The sequence below is a fragment of the Mytilus trossulus genome, chromosome 4, assembly GCF_036588685.1.
Source record: "Mytilus trossulus isolate FHL-02 chromosome 4, PNRI_Mtr1.1.1.hap1, whole genome shotgun sequence".
Lineage (NCBI taxonomy): Eukaryota > Metazoa > Mollusca > Bivalvia > Mytilida > Mytilidae > Mytilus > Mytilus trossulus.
The window spans coordinates 14,285,211-14,307,271 of record NC_086376.1 but is presented as its reverse complement, the minus strand read 5'-3'; the positions used below and the strand labels follow the sequence as shown (position 1 = coordinate 14,307,271).

Sequence of the window (22,061 nt, the reverse complement as noted above, 5' to 3'; positions counted from 1 at the left end):
TCAAAGTTAACACACTGTCATCAAAGTTAACTTGTGCTCTTAAGACGGGGATTGTTTCCATTTTTTTTAAGTGTTCATTTTATGAATAAAGTTGTCGTTTTTTCTCAGTATTTGAAATGAGTACGATGTATCAACTGCTTAAAAGAATCACGAAGAGAAGTTTCCTTCTCAGATAAAAAAAAAAAAAAAGCCCCCAAAAATACGTTTGCCCGCTGACAATAAGACAATGCATTTTCATTTGTCATTTATAAAGTCATTTGGGGTTTATTAACAGTTTATGATATGTAATAGTAAACTAGTTTTCGACTATCCATTGAACGACTTTAAGAACTTTAAACTTTTGAAATCAATATTACATAAGTAATACAAAGACGGATAATTATTTTCCTGTAACAATTTTATGCACCAAAACTTTTATTTTCTTTTAACAGTAGGTGGTCACACATGATTTGAGTTTGTTAACATTGTTAAAACACTTTCGGTGTTGAATAAGCCTAGGTTAAAGGACCGTCCTTTGAATCATTATAAGATTTGTGTGGCGACAACTCATGTCTCTGGAATAGTCTTCATTAACTGTATGTATTAATAGATTTCAGGTGACAGTTATTCTATATATATGAATTGCTGTTTTTAGATTTCTCATCTACGTTTACCCTATACATTGTATATCACTATATACAAAATCAAATAACCATCGACCTAAAATATATCATAAATCAAACTTTAAAACTTGATCCACTTCAAAGATAAAGTTTCAGATTTTAAAATCATACAAAACTAACATTTTGAAGATGGAAATTTTAAATCACAAAAAAATAGAGGAACCACACGCGAATCTATCGGTTCCTGAGAATGATAAACTGTAAAAACTTAAAATTTATTCAATAACTTTTCTGTCCATTCATGTTGAACCATTATAACTCAGTCAGTCAGTAAATTAAAAGTAATACCACTGTACCTCCGTCCGTTAGACTACGTTAAAGAGTTATACTTTAATTTTATTGTACATCCGTCCGTCAATCAGTCGGTCAATCAGTCCGTAAGTCAATTAATAGTTATACTATTGTATACCTCTGTCCGTCGGTCCATTTTATGTAGTATCATTGTACCTATGATCACCAGTCAATCAACAGTTAAACCTTTGAATTTCTTTCCATCAAATTAAAAGTTATACTATTGTACATCTGTCCGCCAGTCAATTTAAAATAATACCACTATACCCGTCATACCATATCAAATTATACAATATTGTAATACTGTTGTACCGCCCTCCGTTACACAATTGAATGGTATACCAGTGTACCTCCTTCCGTCAGTCGATTTTATTTTTATAAAATTTCACATCCGTCCATCAGACCATTTAATGTAATACCATTTGTATATCCGTCCGTCAGTTCATTAAATGTTATACCATTTACAGCCAGCCGTCCGTCCGTCAGTTTACTTAATATTATGCCACTTCACCACCGTCCGTCATTCCGTTAGTCCATTTTAGGTTATAACAAATGTACCAATGTACGTCCTTCCGTCAGTCAATACTATGCTTTACTGCCACCGCTCTTCATTCTATTATATTTGATTTCTCGTTGGTATCTTTTACTTCTTTTTTTGCTAATTTCTTATAATTTTTGTAAAATTACAATCGGGCACGTCTCTTGATACTCAAATCTCTTTATTGGAAATGCTATAAATATTAAATAACTAGATGTATCACTGAAGTGGATTAAAGCAACACTATTGATATATCAATCACTCTTAGGTCTACAGCAATGATCAAAGCAAATCCCATATAGTCAGCTTTAAAATAAGTCGATATGAAAAAAAACATTGAGACACTAAAAACGAAAAAAAACCACGAAAAACCTGATTCTGTACAATGTTAAACTTTGAACGAAAAACATTTAATATATTAGAAATGAGATCGAGACGAGTTGAAAGTTTTATAATGAGAGCTTAAACAGCTGCCTATAAAATGACACAGTGGTATACCAATACACTTTAAGCCTACGGATATGGATAGTAAACTGGACATCGCTAGAAAACAATTAAATAGCCATGCTTAAGGGTTTATATCTCATAAACATGTTTAACCCCGCCGCACTTTTGCGCCTGTCCCAAGTCAGGAGCCTCTGGCCTTTGTTAGTCTTGTATTATTTTAATTTTAGTTTCTTGTGTACAATTTGGAGTTTAGTATTGCGTTCATTATCACTGAACTAGTGATCACTAGTATATATTTGTTTAGGGGCCAGCTGATGGACGCCTCCGGGTGCGGGAATTTCTCGCTACATTGAAAACCGGTTGGTGACCTTCTGCTGTTGTTTTTTCTATGATCGGGTTCTTGTCTCTTTGACACATTCCCCATTTCCATTCTCGATTTTATTGAACGTTAAAAACGTTAATAATCATAATGTAACAGTAATACAAATAGACAGTAAATACGAAAAAAGATTGGAAAAATATGGATACACGTAATTTGAATCGGCTAACCGAGTCCCTGTGATACAGGTGACTGTTTTGGCAGATAGTAAATACGCTATCATTCCAAATACTGGTATGAATTGTTTATAGAGTCAATTGATTAAAGTCAATTACTAAATATTGTTTAGTTTCCTTTAAACTAGCCAGATGATATGGGAATTAATCATTAAAATTTACCATTTTACCTTGTTTGTCCATATCCTTACCTTGACTTTTTGTTTTATAAGAGCTAACGTTATGTTCTCGAGTGATTAAACAACTTTATGAGAAAATGACATCGTTTAGACAGTAAAGATGGACAACAAAAGCTCAAGTGGACTGTGTGCTGAACAATTTCGTAAAAAGGGCAAAATTAGCATGCTTAAAATAAAATGACAATCTAAGACCACAGACATAGTTCAATGAACCTGTAGATAAGATATATCTGGTAGTAAACAAAACATGAGAAGCCATTTACGAAGATAACGTCTAAGGTATGACCTTACATTAATTATCATTAAAACCGCCATCGTACGTAAACAAAATATTATCCAATACCAGCATTGAAACCTATTTTATTTTGCCTAGCATGAGACGGTACTTCTAAACCGAATTGCATTATATATGGTAGTTTAAATTCCAAACTATAATTATTTCTGCACGCAATACGTACAATACACCAGTCATTTTGACTGTGCTTATAACGCCTTATGCGAGATTCTACGACTAACGCATTATGAACAACTCAGTGTGTGACTCTACTTTGACTGTATTAGTATTTAAGCCTTATTTCTGACTCTACACTGACCGTATTAATGTATCAGCTTAATGTGTTACTCTACACTGACCGTATAAATGTATCAGCTTAATGTGTTACTCTACACTGACCGTATTAATGTATCAGCTTAATGTGTTACTCTACACTGACCGTATAAATGTATCAGCCTTAAGTGTGGCTCTACATTGACAGTATTAATGTATAAGTCTGATAGATGACTCTTCATTGACAGTATTAATGTAGGAGTCTGATAGGTGACTCTTCATTGACAGTTTTAATGTAAAGCCTGATAGGTGAATCTCCATTGATAGATTAATGTATGAGTCCGAAAGGTGGCTCTACATTGACAGTGTTAATGTTGGAGTCTGATAGGTAGTCTTCATTGGCAGTTTTACTGTATAAGTCTGATAGGTGGCTTTTCATTGGCATTTTTAATGTATAGCCTGATAGGTGACTCTCCATTGATTGATTAATGTATGAGTCTGAAAGGTGGCTCTACATTGACAGTTTTACTGTATGAGTCTGATAGGTGACTCTTCATTGACAGTTTTAATGTATAGCCAGATAGATGACTCTCCATTGATAGATTAATGTATGAGTCTGAAAGGTGGCTCTACATTGACAGTATTAATGTTTAAGTCTGATAGATGACTCTACATTGACAGTTTTACTGTATAAGTTTGATAGATGACTCTCCATTGATAGATTAATGTATGAGTCTGAAAGGTGGCTCTACATTGACAGTATTAACGTATGAGTCTGATAGATGACTCTACATTGACAGTATTAATGTTGGAGTCTGATATGAGGTCTTCATTGGCAGTTTTAATGTATAAGTCTGATAGGTGGCTTTTCATTGGCATATTTACTGTATAAGCCTGATAGGTGGCTTTTCATTGGCATTTTTACTGTATACGCCCGATAGGTAACTCTACATTGACAGTATTACTGTATAAGTCTGATAGGTGGCTCTTCATTGGCAGTATTATTGTATAAGTCTGATCGGTGACTCTACATTGACAGTATTACTGTATAAGTCTAATAGGTGGCTCTTCATTGGCAGTTTTAGTGTAAAGCTGTGAAAGGTGGCTCTACATTGGCAGTATTACTATATAAGTCTGATAGGTGACTCTACATTGACAGTATTAATGTATAAGTCTGATAGGTGACTCTACATTGGCAGTTTTAATGTATATGTCTGATAGGTGACTCTACATTGGCAGTATAACTGTATAAGTCTGATAGGTGGCTCTACATTGACAGTTTTACTGTATAAGTCTAATAGGTGACTCTACATTGACAGTGTTACTGTATAAGTCTGATAGGTGACTCTACATTGACAGTATTAATGTATAAGTCTGATAGGTGACTCTACATTGGCAGTTTTAATGTATATGTCTGATAAGTGGCTCTTCATTGGCAGTTTTACTGTGCAAGTCTGATAGGTGACTCTACATTGGCAGTATTAATGTGTAAGTCTGATAGGTGACTCTACATTGACAGTATTAATGTATAAGTCTGATAGGTGACTCTACATTGACAGTTTTAATGTATATGTCTGATAAGTGGCTCTTCATTGGCAGTTTTACTGTACAAGTCTGATAGGTGACTCTACATTGGCAGTATTAATGTGTAAGTCTGATAGGTGACTCTACATTGGCAGTATTAATGTGTAAGTGTGATAGGTGACTCTACATTGGCAGTTTTAATGTATATTTCTGATAGGTGACTCTACATTGGCAGTTTTACTGAACAAGTCTGATAGGTGACTCTACATGGACAGCTTTAATGTGTAAGTCTGATAGGTGACTCTACATTTGCAGTATTACTGTATAAGTCTGATAGGTGACTCTACATTGACAGTATTATTGTGGAAGTCTGATAGGTTGCTCTTCATTGGTATTTTTACTGTATAAGTCTGATAGGTGGCTCTTCATTTTACTGTATAAGTTTGATAGGTGACTCTACATTGACATTGTTATTGTATGAGTCTGATAGGTAACTCTACATTGGCATTGTTAATGTATGAGTCTGATAGGAAGCTATACATTGACAGTTTTACTGTATGAGCCTGATAGATGACTCTACATTGACAGTTTTACTGTATAAGTCTGATAGGTGACTCTACATTGACAGTGTTACTGTATAAGTCTGATAGGTGACTCTACATTGGCAGTTTTAATGTATATTTCTGATAGGTGACTCTACATTGGCAGTTTTACTGAACAAGTCTGATAGGTGACTCTACATGGACAGCTTTAATGTGTAAGTCTGATAGGTGACTCTACATTTGCAGTATTACTGTATAAGTCTGATAGGTGACTCTACATTGACAGTATTATTGTGGAAGTCTGATAGGTTGCTCTTCATTGGTATTTTTACTGTATAAGTCGGATAGGTGGCTCTTCATTTTACTGTATAAGTTTGATAGGTGACTCTACATTGACATTGTTATTGTATGAGTCTGATAGGTAACTCTACATTGGCATTGTTAATGTATGAGTCTGATAGGAAGCTATACATTGACAGTTTTACTGTATGAGCCTGATAGATGACTCTACATTGACAGTTTTACTGTATAAGTCTGATAGGTGACTCTACATTGACAGTGTTACTGTAAAAGTCTGATAGGTGACTCTACATTGGCAGTTTTACTGTATAAGTCTGATAGGTGATTCTACATTGACAGTGTTACTGAATAAGCCTGATAGGTGGCTCTACATTGACTGGTCTAATGTATGAGTCTGATAGGTGGCTCTACATTGACAGTTTTACTGTATAAGTCTGATAGGTGACTCTACATTGACAGTATTAATGTATTAGTCTGATAGGTGGCTCTACATTGACAGTTTTACTGTATAAGCCTGATAGATGACTACATTGACAGTTTTACTGTATAAGTCTGATAGGTGGCTCTACATTGACAGTTTTACTGTATAAGTCTGATAGGTGACTCTACATTGACAGTATTAATGTATAAGTCTGATAGGTGGCTCTACATTGACAGTTTTACTGTATAAGTCTGATAGGTGACTCTACATTAACAGAATTAATGTAATAGTCTGATAGGTGGCTTTACATTGGCAGTTTTACTGTATAAGCATGATAGATGACTCTACATTGACAGTTTTACTGTATAAGTCTGATAGATGACTCTACATTGACAGTATTAATGTATACGTCTGATATGTGACTCTACATTGACAGTATTAATGTATAAGTCTGATAGGTGGCTCTACATTGGCAGTTTTACTGTATAAGCATGATAGATGACTCTACATTGACAGTTCTACTGTATAAGTCTGATAGGTGACTCTACATTGACAGTATTAATGTATAAGTCTGATAGGTGGCTCTACATTGACAGTATTAATGTATAAGTCTGATAGGTGGCTATACATTAGCAGTTTCACTGTATAAGCCTGATAGGTGGCTCTACATTGACAGTTTTACTGTATAAGTCTGATAGGTGGCTCTACATTGGCAGTTTTACTGTATCAGTCTGATAGGTGGCTGTACATTGACAGTTTTACTGTATAAGTCTGATAGGTGGCTGTACATTGACAGTTTTACTGTATCAGTCTGATAGGTGGCTCTACATTGATAGTTTTACTGTAAAAGTCTGATAGGTAACTTAACATTGACATTGTTAATGTATGAGTCTGATAGGTGGCTCTACATTGACAGTTTTACTATATCAGTCTGATAGGTGGCTGTACATTGACAGTTTTACTGTATCAGTCTGATAGGTGGCTCTACATTGATAGTTTTACTGTAAAAGTCTGATAGGTAACTTAACATTGACATTGTTAATGTATGAGTCTGATAGGTGACTCTACATTGGCAGTTCAACTGTATAAGCCAGATATGTCACTCTACATCGACAGTATTAATGTATAAGTCTAATAGATAACTCTACATTGACAGTTTTAATGTATGAGTCTGAAAGATGACTCTACATTGGCAGTTTTACTGTATAATCCCGATAGGTAAATCTACATCGACAGTTTTACTGTATAAGCCTGATAGGTAACTCTACATTAAAATGGTTAATGTATAAGTCCTATGTGTGACCACAATTTAACTTTATGAATGAATGAAACCTGATGATTGACTCTACACTGACTTATAAACATGTGTATACTTGTCTTTAGTGGGACGTTTCACTGACCGTTGTAAATATATAAACCTTGTGTGCGACTCTACTTCGGCCGCATTTATATACATGTAGGAGCCTTATATATGACTCTTTGACCGTATTAGTTTTGTGTGTTATGTTTCCACATTAACTATGAGTTGTAAACACAACTGATTACTCATAAATTTGAACTCAGTGGGTAATTTCCCAGATTATTCAGTGACTAATTCACAGTGATACTCAACCGACTGCATGCTATAGGTGAAGTAATGTGACATAACAGCAAAGAAAATTAAAGTGCTTGAGATGAAATAAAAGTAATATAAAGAAATCTGGTACTAGGTACCGGTGAATATCAACTATATATATACATCATCAATTTATTTCATTTAGAACATTTTCATATGTGCATTATAAAGGAAATAACCTTACGCTGTCTCAAAAAGTTTAATTTCTGGTTTGAAACAAGGTAGAAATGTTGAGCATATGGACGTCTCTAAGTGAAACAGAAATACATGACCTGTATTGACCTTTGGCCGGACATTTAAATAAAGTCAACACACTTAATTGATATTTTCAAAACGATCATTGTTATTGTCAAGAAAATATGATCCCTGATCAAATGGCGAAAAAACTGGGTTAACAGATTCATGTGATGGATTTCATTTCTCTGTTACACATAACAATAAACTGTTAAATAAATGACTGGGGTAAATATATTCAAAATTCCGTTCTATATTGTGTGGGAGTTTAAATCGACATACTTTTTATTGTTAGCTTTGAAAAGTGGTTTCTATTTCTAGTTGTTCCAGAAATTGACATGCTACTGTTATGGTAGTGATCACAAAAAATAAACACAGCATTACAGAAACTTGCAATGATCAATCAAAGGTTTAGAAACGGTAAATAATCATATTCTAGACGATTTCCAATGCTACTCGAAACTTCCTAAAAGCATATATTAGTCTTATAAAAAGTCTCTTTAGATAATTCCCATTATATCTTCTACACCATTAACAGTGATAGTCACTTTTATACCGAAGAAAGATACAAGGGTATGTTTATACTTAGATTCACTACCATTAGGTCTATTTATCTTTTTATGGCGGGTTAACTACTTTATATCCTGCAATCTATCTTTCTACTATACTAATAGAGGTTTCTCAACATCTTACGAACGGACGAAACTCCAGTGGCGGATCCAGAGGGGGGGGGGGGGGGGGGGTTCCGGGGGTGCGCACAAATTTATCACTTACACTAACACAACTGGTAGTTACATGTTTATTAAAACCCCTAACTAAAAGGAAAAATGAGAAATATGAAAAATAGAGGAAATATGCACAGTATATGCCATTGAAGCTTATTAACGGAAACAATAAACAAGAACACAAATATGTATATACTCATAATTATACTATAGAGGAAACATACACACATAGAATAAGAAAGGCCATAATAACAAAAAAAAACACAATATATAAGTTTAAATATGTATTTCAATATTTTCCTTTATTTTTCTTGTTAAGTCTACCAATTTATAACAATATATCAAACAGGAGACATCATTTGGATTTTAGTGGTGTGGGCAAAGAAGTTATCCCGGAACTAATTGGGATGTTTTCTTTTCAAATTTAAATCGAAAGGCGTTCACTCTTAGATTTATTTTACCTCGTGTCCACGAAAGAATTTTTATCGTTAATCATCTTCAAGCTAAGATAAAAAAAATCCTATCCCTTTCGATCCATATACATGAATCTATATTTACCTTTTTCACATATACTAAATAGTGATGTTGTCATCATGTTTATTAAAAATTCTTGTACGATTACTGTCCTTTGATTAAATATTCTTCAATTAAATATAGATCAATAAGACTTTAAACTGTGTTGATTAAACAGTAAATTGTATATTATATCTTATATAATATCAAATAAATATAATATGTACTTGATTCAAAATGGTTTTAAAAAGTCAAGCATGCATATGTTACATGTAAAATACATTTCAAAGGGAAGAAGAGCACAGCCGATAATCCAAAATTATAAGGTAAATTACTGCTCCCTCTTTTCTCGTTACGGCAAGTTCCGTCAAGTTAGGGCGATTTTCGTTCGTTCGTAAGATGTTGAGAAACCTCTAATACACTGTGTCTAAACCACACCGGCAAAATTTGCTTGGACTCGATGCTATCTAACATCCGGCACAATGACGGAACACCAATAGACAAAAGAAAGGTAGGTTTCTCCTTATTTTTTTATTCTTTTTATGATATCGAAGAATATACATACATATACAACTATTTTCTTTTGGGAGATGCAATATTTTCTACAACCGTTCTCTATTAACGGAGAAATAAGTCAAAATGCATGTCAAAATGACGAATTGAGTGAAACTTGCCTCGAAATTGTTTAATTTCTCGTTAAATTGTTCACATTGTACGGAAAGAAAGGTACGGGAAGAAAGATATTGACACGGAGATTGCAAATTAAGTTATTATGAGCATCTCATTAATTGTATCTCTGTGTATGGAACGAAAGAAAAGGGTCATGTCAAATTAAAATAAACCGGTTTCGTCAATGTTGTTACTAAACAATCACCCGGTTTCGTCTATATATATCACCCGTTTTTTTTGGTTTTTTTTAACAAACAATTTATGAAAAGCAACTTTGGCACGGATCTGAACATTGTATTCTAGAATTTAAATATATATTTATTGTAAGGTAAACTTGGCGTGTTAAAATCTATTTTAAACAGGCACTTTTGGACATAGTTAAATATGATAATACACATTTTCCTAATGAAAGGCGAATCCCTTATTTCACTTAACTTCAAACTAATTTTAAATGGAATATAAATACTCAATAACAAACGCTGGTACCTAATTATTTTGTAACATTATTATATTTTCTTTGTTTATAATAGTAGTATGTAAAGATGAAAAATAAAAGTATGTGTTTTGATTGTGCCATAATTTTAATTTACTACTAGAACACACCCGTGATTCGCGGGTCTGTGACTGAATTAAATTTTAGTATTGGCATCTGATAAAGTCATGTCGATTATAAGATACACAGTTTTGTCTGCTTTCTAAATCTTTCTGTTTGGACCCGTCGACCTGGAACTTATCAATTATTGGTATTAATAATTTTATTTGGAAAACAAAAGGGCCTGGAAAGGAGTATTTTTTAATCAACAGCATTGTCCTTTATGAGTTATAAATAAAGTTGAATTCTTTGTTTTACGTCATTTCAACAAATTGAAAATTGTACATGCTGTACCTACATGTATACGCCTTATTTTAAGTCCAGATTTTGTATTGTTCGTATTGTCATCTTAGAAAGTCATACTGATAAAAGTACTACAATCGGGAACAGTAGCAGTGTCAACCCTGTGATTACGACCCGTGTATATAAGCTATAAGCTGTTTTGCTTTCGGAATAAAGTATTATTATAGCAAAATCCTAAATACAGCGTTTGGTGGTGCGCCTGTCAGATGCGGAACGTACAGATAAGGTAATAGGTAACAGGTGAATATACTATTGGTATCGGTATCGGATTCGACCCGGAACTTCTTAATTATTGGCAATATTAATTATGTGGAAAACAAAAGGGTCTGCAGTGGTGTAATTTTTAACCAACAGCATTGTACTATATTAGTTATATATATAGTTGAATTCTTTGATTCATCGTTTTTACGTGATGACGGCTGACAAATTGGACCTCGTAATTTTAGTATTATAGATACTAAATTATATACACTATGCATTCAATCATTTACGAACAGTCCCAAACCGACTATAGTCTATACTGTTCTGCACAAGTTTATCATGCATGCAGTCCTGCCAGATTTTCTGGTACTATATATACTGTGTTCATTGCGCACTAAAGCAAGTTTTCACACTTAAGCATCCATAACATAGCAATGAGATTTGTAACTATCTCCCCGTTTCTGGTAAGCACATTTATTTTCCTATAGGCATGTTTTTCACATTATTTTTACAGTTCAAATTCATTTTTTTTACAGTTCAAATTCATCTTTTTTACAGTTCGAATTCAATTGAAACTTCAAGATAACTTTCGAAAACAATATCTGACAGTTTTGTATTTTCAATGTGAATAAAAGTTGGTTTGCAAAACATGACCGTCATTAATATCTAGGTATTATTTAGAAGAAGTGACGGTAACCGATTATCCCATACACATTGACAATGAGACAACTTTCTTTTAGACACAAAAATGATGTTGAATTAATCAAGTTTAGGTCACCGTATGCCTTAAACAATGAGAAAAACACACAAACCGCATGAAAGCAAGCTATAACAGGGCCCTAAATTATAAATGTAAAACAATTCAAACAAGAAAAATACCTGCCTATTTTATGTTCAAAACACATATGGTATAAAGCAACCAAAGACAACCATGGAATTACAAGCCTGTGACTCGGGAAATGGACTGAGTCAAAGTGTTGTCGCTGACACAAACAGTACAACAAAAGTACAAATAATAAAACATGATGAATAAACCTTAACTCGTCCTATGACAGAGCCTTTATAGTAAATTCGCGATTTGTGCCAAAACTTGTATCATAGTTAAAATTATCCATTAAATATGATAAATATACATGTATTCACAGTTTACTATGAAATCCACTATCACTGAACTAGTATACATATTTATTAAGGGGCCAGCTAAAGGACACCACCGGATGCGGGAGTTTCTCGCTTCATTGAAGACCAATTGTGGCCTTCGGCTGTTTTCTGCTTTATGGTCGGGTTGTTGTCGCTTGGAATTTGTATGAACTTTTCATGTTTAAATGCCCCCCCCCCCCCTTTTGTTTTTGTTTTACCAAAAAAAATTCAATCCCTCTAAACCAAAATTTTAAACATCACCAAAAAGTAAACAGAAGTTTATAGTATTTATATAACTAAGAAGTGTTTAAAGTTTGATGCAGTTATAATACTTCGTTTTTGAGATATGGCGCGACATGTTAAAAAAAACCCACATTCCTGTTTCACTTACATGTTCTGTAATTCAAAAAGATTCAATTTGATTTTCACTAAAAGGTTTACAGATCATGTTAAATTTTAAGAAAATAAGATAAGCTGTCCTGAAGTTACGGTGCGACATGTTTATGGTGGACAGACGGATAGATAGACGGACGGACGGACGGACAGAATGACTGATAGATGGAGGAACGGACGGATGGAAGGACGGACGGTTAGACGGGTGTATACAATAATACGGCCTGTCAAAATTGGGACGGGCGTGTAAAAACGCAAAGAAATGGAGAAAAACAATCGTAATTAAAGGTCAATAATTTTTATTAGGATATCGGCCAAGTCGATTTATTTGTATATTTGTCTGCCTTATCATTTTCCTATATAACTTTTATATATATTTGAAAAAAAAATGTATAGAAATCGATAAAAAGAACTTGATATTCGGCATTTATTATGAGAAACATTATCCAACTGACATTATCCGATTTCCCGGGTGTCCCTGTTTTCTCATTTCTTACAATATTTTAATTCGGTATACACTTTATAAGATAAGTGGCGAATCTAAATGACGTATATGTTGCACGCCCCGACCCCACCTTTGGTTGCCAAAACTTTATTGATTCCTGTATTTAAAGATTTTGTAAAGCAAAAAATAATCAAAATATTGTTCGACTCGCTACGCTCGGCGGTATGTAAAAGTTGTTCGAAATACGCTCACTTTGAAATAAACTGAATCCGTCTGTCCGTATATATTGTCAAAATATATTGACCAACATCAGTGTACGATCATCATAACACAATGGCGACAGTGCAGACTCGTTTTTTTTAATAATGTTAACAAAATAATTATTATTGAATTGTATCGATGACCTGAGACTATTATACTAATTTGTACATAGCAGTATAGTGATAAATAAATTTTATTTAAATGCATGGTAGTTGTTACCCTACATTCATTTTCTATGCCGATTATGCATGCATATACATTTGTCTTATTGTCAACGTTTATCCTTAAGAAGATTTATTTTTAACGATGGTAGAAAAGATTACATACATGGAATGATTAGATCACTTATAAAGGTGTCCATTTTTTTGTGCGAAATTCACATATCAATTGTGTGTTTCGATATTTAAGACCGTAAACTTTAATTTCAAGTTTAAAAATGTTCAACATATTTTCCCATAACTCATATAGAAAAAACATATTTAGAGAGCTTTAATCTCAATATGCTGTTAAAAAAATTCGGAATGCAAAGTAAAATTAAAATATTTGTGTCGGCTATAAGAGTAAGAATTTGCTTATTATTTATTTGAATCTGAGACTCATATAAATAATAAGCCGCTGTCCGGTGAGCGAACTTGTATTCGAACGACCCACAAAACTCCTTTTGAACGCTGAAGTTAAATAATCAATTCTAATGTAATGCGATTATGATTTTTTTATTTGACCAAATCGGGTTATGCATTTTGAAATCTATGACGAAACCAGGTTGTATACATTGACGAAACCGGCCAATTCGATTTTGACATGACCCATTTCTTTCGTTCCATACACAGAGTTACAATTATTGAGATGCTCATAATAACTAAATTTGCAATCTCCGTGTCAATATCAATCTTCCCGTACCTTTCTTTCCGTACAATGTGAACAATTTAACGAGAAATTAAACAATTTCGAGGCAAGGTTCACTCAATTCGTCATTTTGACATGCATTTTGACTTATTTCTCCGTTAATAGAGAACGGTTGTAGAAAATATTGCATCTCACAATAGAAAATAGTTGTATATGTATATATATTCTTCGATATCATAAAAAGAATAAAAAAATAAGGAGAAACCTACCTTTCTTTTGTCTATTGGTGTTCCGTCATTGTGCCGGATGTTAGATAGCATCGAGTCCGAGCAAATTTTGCCGGTGTGGTTTAGACACAGTGTAATATACTGGTGCAAATATAACACGAAGCGTAAACATATACGAAACGTTTATAGTCTCGTGTTATGCTGCTTATGTTGCAAGCATACTGGTCTGATCAGATTTCTGTTTAGATCACAGTTTAATTTGCAGTCCCAATATTAGTAGGCGTTTAAAATCACTAGAGAAACTTGAAGGTAACCTGAATGTGTTCTGGTGCTTGCTATATTATTATACATGGGGTCAGTTAGGTTCTGTTTTACTTCTATTGTTTGCTATGTTTTACATGGGATTAGTTAGCTTCTGTTTTATGTCTATTGATTGTTATGTTATACATGGGGTCAGACGGGTTCTGTTTTATGTCTATTGATTGTTATGTTATACATGGGGTCAGTTAGGTTCTGTTTTATGTCTATTGATTGTTATGTTATACATGGGGTCAGTTAGCTTCTGTTTTATGTCTATTGATTGTTATGTTATACATGGGGTCAGTTAGCTTCTGTTTTATGTCTATTGATTGTTATGTTATACATGGGGTCAGACGGGTTCTGTTTTATGTCTATTGATTGTTATGTTATACATGGGGTCAGTTAGCTTCTGTTTTATGTCTATTGATTGTTTTGTTTTTTATGGGATCAGTTAGTTTCTGTTCAATGTCTATTGATTGTTATGTTATACATGGGGTCAATTAGGTTCCGTTATATGTCTATTGATTGTTATTTTATACATGGGATTAGTTTGGTTCTGATTTTTGTCTATTGATTGTTATGTTATACATTGGATTAGTTTGGTTCTGTTTTCTGTCTATTGCTTGTTATGTACTTAAGGAAGAATCTGAACAAAAATAGCACATCTTATCCCGGTCTAATTCCGTTTGTTTCGTTATAGATTTGAGTAGAGAGGTAAAGCATGTAATAATTTATATTTAACAGATACCCAGTGGGTATAGCACCAGTGTGATATGTTTGCCATCGAAGGGATAAAAGTAATAGCGGTAAGTTATTACCTTCACCACACACAGTATTTGTTATGTTACTCTTCCAATAATGCGTAATTTTATCCTCCAAATCATCCGTTATGTTACCCTCCCAATCCTTTGCTATGTTACCCTCCCTTTCCTCCGCTTTGTTACCCTTCCAACCCTCCCAATTATCGACTATGTTATCCTCCCAATCATTTGCTATATTTTAACCTCCCAACCCTCCCAATCCTCCGCTATGTAACCCTCCCAATCCTTACATATGTTACCCTTCCAATCCTGCACTATGTTACCCTCCAAATCCTTCGCAATGTCAACCTCCCAATCCTCCGCTATGTTACCCTCCCAATTCTCCGCTATGTTACCCTCCCAATCCTTCGCTATGTCAACCTCCCAATCCTCCGCTATGTTACCCTCCTAATTCTCCGCTATGTTACCCTCCAAATCCTTCGCTATGTCAACCTCCCAATCCTCCGCTATGTTACTCTCCCAATCCTCCAAATCCTCCGCTATGTTACCCATCCAATCCTTTGCTATGTTACCATCCCAACCCTCCGCTATGTTACCCTCCCAACCCGCCGCTATGTTACTCTCCCAATTCTCCGCTATGTTACCCTCCAAATTCTCCGCTATGTTACCCTCCCAATCCTCCGCTATGTTACTCTCCCAATCCTTCGCTATGTCAACCTTGCAATCCTCCGCTATGTTACCCTCCCAATCCTTCGCTATGTCAACCCCCCAATCCTCCGCTATGTTACCCTCCCAATCCTCCTCTATGTTACCCTCCCAATCCTTCGCTATATTACCCTCCAAACGCTCCGCTTTGTTACCCTCCCAACCCTCCGCTATGTTACCCTCCCAATTCTCCGCTATGTTACCCTCCCAATCCTTCGCTATGTTACCCTCCCAATCCTCCGCTATGTTACTCTCCCAATCGTCCGCTATGTTACCCTCCTAATCATATGCTATGTTATCCCCTCATTATATTTTATTTTATCCTCCTCATTATGTGTTATGTTACCCTCCACATCATCCGTTATGGGGCCTTCCACATCCTCCCCATCATCCGTTATGTTACCCTCCCCATTTTATGTTATGTTGTTACCCTCCCCATTATAAATTATGTTACTCTTCCCAATATATGTTATGTTGTTATAACTCTCCCTTTTATATGTTATATTGCCCTCACATAGCACATAGTACATATAAATATAATGAACATTGTTTTAAAATGTTTATATGAGTTTTTGTTTTCTTTTTCCTAGCGAGTACAACTATGTTTTTACATATATTGTATTTATCCTTCAATTTACACCCGGCACTTGAAGCTTCATTTGTTTAAAATCAAATAGTTGTCTTTCCGATGTTCCAAAGAAATCGACATAGTATAAATGCGTGCTGCCAAGATGACCCCAAAATGATCTATCACGCCAAAAAAAGAAGATTATTTACAATACAGCTTGTTCACTGTTCTACACAGAAGCGCGGCGTTAAGAGACTTTATCTACACGTTCTAACAAATCAAACATTTATTAGTCTACCTGTTATTGATTTGTGACAAAAGCTTTCCGATAGGAGGATGAAGGCTTGTATATTGCTTCTCATGATTATATTTTTTATTTTTATGTTCCTTGTGAATAAGTAAGAACTGATAATATCAAACATCTCAAACTAAGGTGTAATAAATTTACAGTAAACTGTTACATCTAACTAACATAGTGGTGTAATGTACACATATACTTGATTTTTTCTGGAATTCAGTCACACACTAAGACAATGCGATTAAACACAGATCCTTCTTTAAGCAAGATCTACATTTTAATCAGATCATCAATCACTATTTATAGTTTGTTGGTGTCTGTTACTTGAACTATACTTTTTCTAAACGTATCTATATTGTCTAGGACTGATGGTTGAGTATTGGTAATTTTTCTGTCAAAGGTAGGCAGTTTCCTCCGTGTATTCCGGCTTCCAATGGTCGACGTGATATATCTATATATGAGTTTTCAAAACGACGTTAAACAGAAACCATCAATCTAATGTATGTAGTCGGCGGCGGACTCTTTTATTTAATATATCGGTTTCTTATATAGGCCGTTGAAATGGTTAGAATCTAATGTAGGCCGTTCAAATGGTTAGAATCTAATATGATAGGCCGTTGAAATGGTCAGAATCTAATATAGGCCGTTGAAATGATCAGAATCTATTATAGGCCGTTAAAATGGTCATTACATAATATAGGCCGTTGAATGGTAAGAATCTAATATAGGCCGTTGAAATTGTTAGAATCTTATATATATAGGCCGTTGAAATGGTCATTACCTAATATAGGCCGTTGAAATTGTCAGAATCTATGTAGGCCGTTGGAATTGTCAAAATCTCATATAGGCCGTTGAAATGTTGAGAATCCAATATAGACCGTTGAAATTGTCAGAATTTATGTAGGCCGTTGAAATTGTCAGAATCTAATATAGGCCGTTGAAATTGTCAGAATTTATATAGGCCGTTTAAATTGTCAGAATCTTATATAGGCCGTTGAAATGGTCAGAATCTAATATAGGCCGTTGAAATGATCAGAATCTATTATAGGCCGTTAAAATGGTCATTACATAATATAGGCCGTTGAATGGTTAGAATCTAATATAGGCCGTTGAAATTGTTAGAATCTTATATATATAGGCCGTTGAAATGGTCATTACCTAATATAGGCCGTTGAAATTGTCAGAATCTATGTAGGCCGTTGGAATTGTCAAAATCTAATATAGGCCGTTGAAATGTTAAGAATCCAATATAGACCGTTGAAATTGTCAGAATTTATGTAGACCGTTGAAATTGTCAGAATCTAATATAGGCCGTTGAAATTGTCAGAATTTATATAGGCCGTTTAAATTGTCAGAATCTTATATAGGCCGTTGAAATGGTCAGAATCTTATATAGGCCGTTAAAATGGTCAGAATCTATTATAGGCCGTTGAAATGGTCAGAATCTAATATAGGCCGTTGAAATGATCAGAATCTAATATAGGCCGTTGAAATTGTTAGAATCTTATATAGGCCGTTGAAATGGTCATTACCTAATATAGGCCGTTGAAATTGTCAGAATTTATGTAGGCCGTTGTAATTGTCAGAATCTAATATAGACCGTTGAAATTGTCAGAATCTTATGTAGGCCGTTGAAGTTGTGAGAATCTTATCTTGGCCGTCGAAATGGTCAGAATCTAATATAGGCCGTTTAAATTGTCAGAATCTATGAAGGCAGTCGAAATGGTCAGAATCTAATATGGGACGTTTAAACGGTCAAAATCTAATATAGGTCGTTGAAATGGTCAGAATCTAATATAGGCCGTTGAAATGGTCAGAATCTAATATAAGCCGTTGAAATTGTCAGAATCTATTATAAGCCGTTGAAATGGTCAGAATCTTATATTGGCCGTTGAAATGGTCAGAATCTAATATAGGCCGTTGAAATTGTCAGAATCTTATATAGGCCGTTGAAATGGTCACAATCTATTATAGGCCGTTGAAATGGTCAGAATCTAATATAGGCCGTTGAAATGATCAGAATCTAATATAGGCCGTTGAAATTGTTAGAATCTTATATAGGCCGTTGAAATGGTCATTACCTAATATAGGCCGTTGAAATTGTCAGAATTTATGTAGGCCGTTGTAATTGTCAGAATCTAATATAGACCGTTGAAATTGTCAGAATCTATGTAGGCCGTTGAAATGGTCAGAATCTAATATGGGACGTTTAAACGGTCAAAATCTAATATAGGTCGTTGAAATGGTCAGAATCAAATATAGGCCGTTTAAATTGTCAGAATCTATGTAGGCCGTTGAAATGGTCAGAATCTAATATGGGACGTTTAAACGGTCAAAATCTAATATAGGTCGTTGAAATGGTCAGAATCTAATATAGGCCGTTGAAATGATCAGAATCTAATATAGGCCATTGAAGTTGTCAGAATCTTATCTTGGCCGTCGAAATGGTCAGAATCTAATACAGGCCGTTTAAATTGTCAGAATCTATGTAGGCCGTTGAAATGGTCAGAATCTAATATGGGACGTTTAAACGGTCAAAATCTAATATAGGTCGTTGAAATGGTCAGAATCTAATATAGGCCGTTGAAATGGTCAGAATCAAATATAAGCCGTTGAAATTGTCAGAATCTAATATAAGCCGTTGAAATGGTCAGAATCTTATATAGGCCGTTGAAATGGTCAGAATCTAATATAGGCCATTGAAATTGTCAGAATCTTATATAGGCCGTTGATATTGTCAGAATTTATATAGGCCGTTGAAATGGTCAGAATCTTATATAGGCCGTTAAAATGGTCAGAATCTTATATAGGTCGTTGAAATGGTCAGAATCTAATATAGGCCGTTGAAATGGTCAGAATCTTAAATAGGTCGTTGAAATTGTCAGAATCTAATATAAGCCGTTGAAATGGTTAGAATCTAATGTAGGCCGTTGAAATTGTCAGAATCTAATATAAGCCGTTGAAATGGTCAGAATCTAATATAGGGCGTTGAAATGGTCAGAATTTAATGTAGGCCGTTGAACTGAATGGTCAGAATGTAATATAGGCCGTTGAAATGGTCAGAATCTAATGTAGCCCGTTGAAACGATTAGAATCTATTATAGGCCGCTGAAATTGTCAGAATCTTGTATAAGCCGTTGAAATGGTCAGAATCTAATAAAGTCCGTTGAAATGGTCATAACCTTATGTAGGCTGTTGAAATGATCAGAATCTATGTAGGCCGTTGAAGTTGTCAGAATCTTATGTAAGCCGTTGAAATTGTCAGAATCTAATGTAGGCCGTTGAAATGGTAAGAATCTAATATAGGCCGTTGAAATAGTCAGAATCGTATGGAGGCCGTTGAAATGGTTTAGAATTTAATATCTATAGGGCCGTTTAAATGGTGAGAAGACACCAATGCGGTCAATCAAAAACTTTGTCAAATAAAAACGAACCATACCATCCGAAATACAAAAAACTACACAGCAAAAATCAAGATTAGGCAACACGAGGATTGTCAAATACAGCTTGGGTGGAATCTCTGGTTTACGAGCAGGAGGCAGTTTCTGTTCCACTAGTGGCACCGGTCGTGTTACTCATTGCAAAAAATAATCTCTGATAAGTCTCATTAAGTGGTATTGCAGTGGAAGAAAAAGACGCAAATTTTCTACGACAAGTGGAATTTACCTATAGCTAGTAATCAATAAAACAGATACCTAAATTACGTAATCATGATGGCGTTATTAAAACTTTCGTGGCAACCAAGTGGTGTGGGTTATGTTGATGCATTCTTCTCATTACGTCAAAACTGACGAGGAAAGGTAACACCCGGCCACCGAAATATTTTTTTTAAGAGCCTAGGTGGCCGAGTGGTCAGCGCGTCGGTCAAAGTGCAATGCAATTTGGTGCCACGATATCTCAGTAGCATCACAGGCGCTTTGGTACATGAAACAGATAATAAGACTAGAGGCTCTAAAGAGCCTGTGTCTCTCACCTTGGTCTATGTGAATATTAAACAAAGGACACAGATGGATTCAGGACAAGATTGTGTTTTGGTGATGGTGATGTGTTTGTACATCTTTCTTTACTATACATTCTTGCTGATAACAAGTATCTCTATCTGTAATGAACTTGGCCCAGTAGTGACAGTGGAAAATGTAAGGTAAAATTTACAAATTTTATGAAAATGGTTAAAAATTGACTATAAAGGACAATAACTCCTTAGGGAGTCAATTGACCATTTCCAGATGTTGACTTACTTTGCTGAACATTAATGCTGTTTACAGTTTATCTATATCTAATATGATATTCAAGATAATAACAAAAAACAGCAAAATTTCCATAGTAAACAGTTTTCATAATTCAGAACAAACCACGAAAAAAAACCTTATTATGATGATAATTCATAATCCGCTGTTTCTTGTTACATAATTTACAAAAGTCATATATTATTATAAATAAAGTTGTATTGCAAGCAAACATTTAATAGAGATTCGTAAAAAAAAAATATGCCATTTTGGATAATATATATCCTATATCAACCTACGTGCGACAAAATCAAAAATATATTTCGTAGTACGAATGTATATAATGAAAAAAAAATACAGAAAAGAAACCCGAACTTTGATTGAGGGAGATACTTCTTAAATCCAAAATTATACGTTGTATAACAAACACAGCTTTTATCTTTATTGTTTTTATTACAAATCTTTAGGACACATATTTTCTTAACAAAAGAATTGGTTAAAAGACCAGGAATCTGATGTACAGTAGTTGACGTTTGTTTCTGTAATTTATAAGTGCTTCTCGTTTTTTTTTATATAGATTAGACTGTTGGTTTTCCCGTTTGAATGGTTTTACACTTAGTCTAGTAATTTTGGGGCTCTTTATAACTTGCTGTTCGGTGTGAGGCTGTACCTTGACCAATAATGGTTTACTTTTATAAATTGTTATTTGGATGGAGCGTTGTCTCATTGGCATTCATACAACATCTTCCTATATCTATGGACAACATGTTGAAAATCCTGTAGTATTACTTATGGTGCGTCGTCTGTACTATTATCATTTGTCTGTTTGTCTTTTTATTTTAGCCATGGCGTTGTAAGTTTATTTTCTATCTATGAGTTTGACTCTCCATCTGATATCATTCGTCCCTCTTTTATGACTAACCGACTTAAGACTATTTACCGGGTTTGTAACAAAATGAGTAACACGATAGGTTCCACATGTGGAGCAGGATCTTCTTACCCTTCCGGGGCACATGAGATCTACCCCAAATTT

At 34.5% G+C, this 22,061-nt stretch overlaps 1 protein-coding gene across 2 annotated transcripts in view; it reads left to right on the top strand.

Annotated features, from left to right (window-relative positions):
- The first annotated feature begins 509 nt into the window (after window positions 1–509).
- LOC134714739 (solute carrier family 23 member 2-like) overlaps window positions 510–22,061 on the top strand; it is a 71,180-nt gene continuing 49,628 nt past the window's right edge. The window contains exons 1-2 of one of the 2 annotated variants that reach the window (XM_063576249.1): window positions 510–575; window positions 15,215–15,276. In XM_063576249.1, the coding sequence (XP_063432319.1) occupies window positions 15,244–15,276 (33 nt within the window). In that variant the 5' untranslated portion in view covers window positions 510–575; window positions 15,215–15,243. The remainder of the gene's footprint in view (window positions 576–15,214; window positions 15,277–22,061) is intronic. The other variant, XM_063576252.1, reaches the window with a different exon arrangement.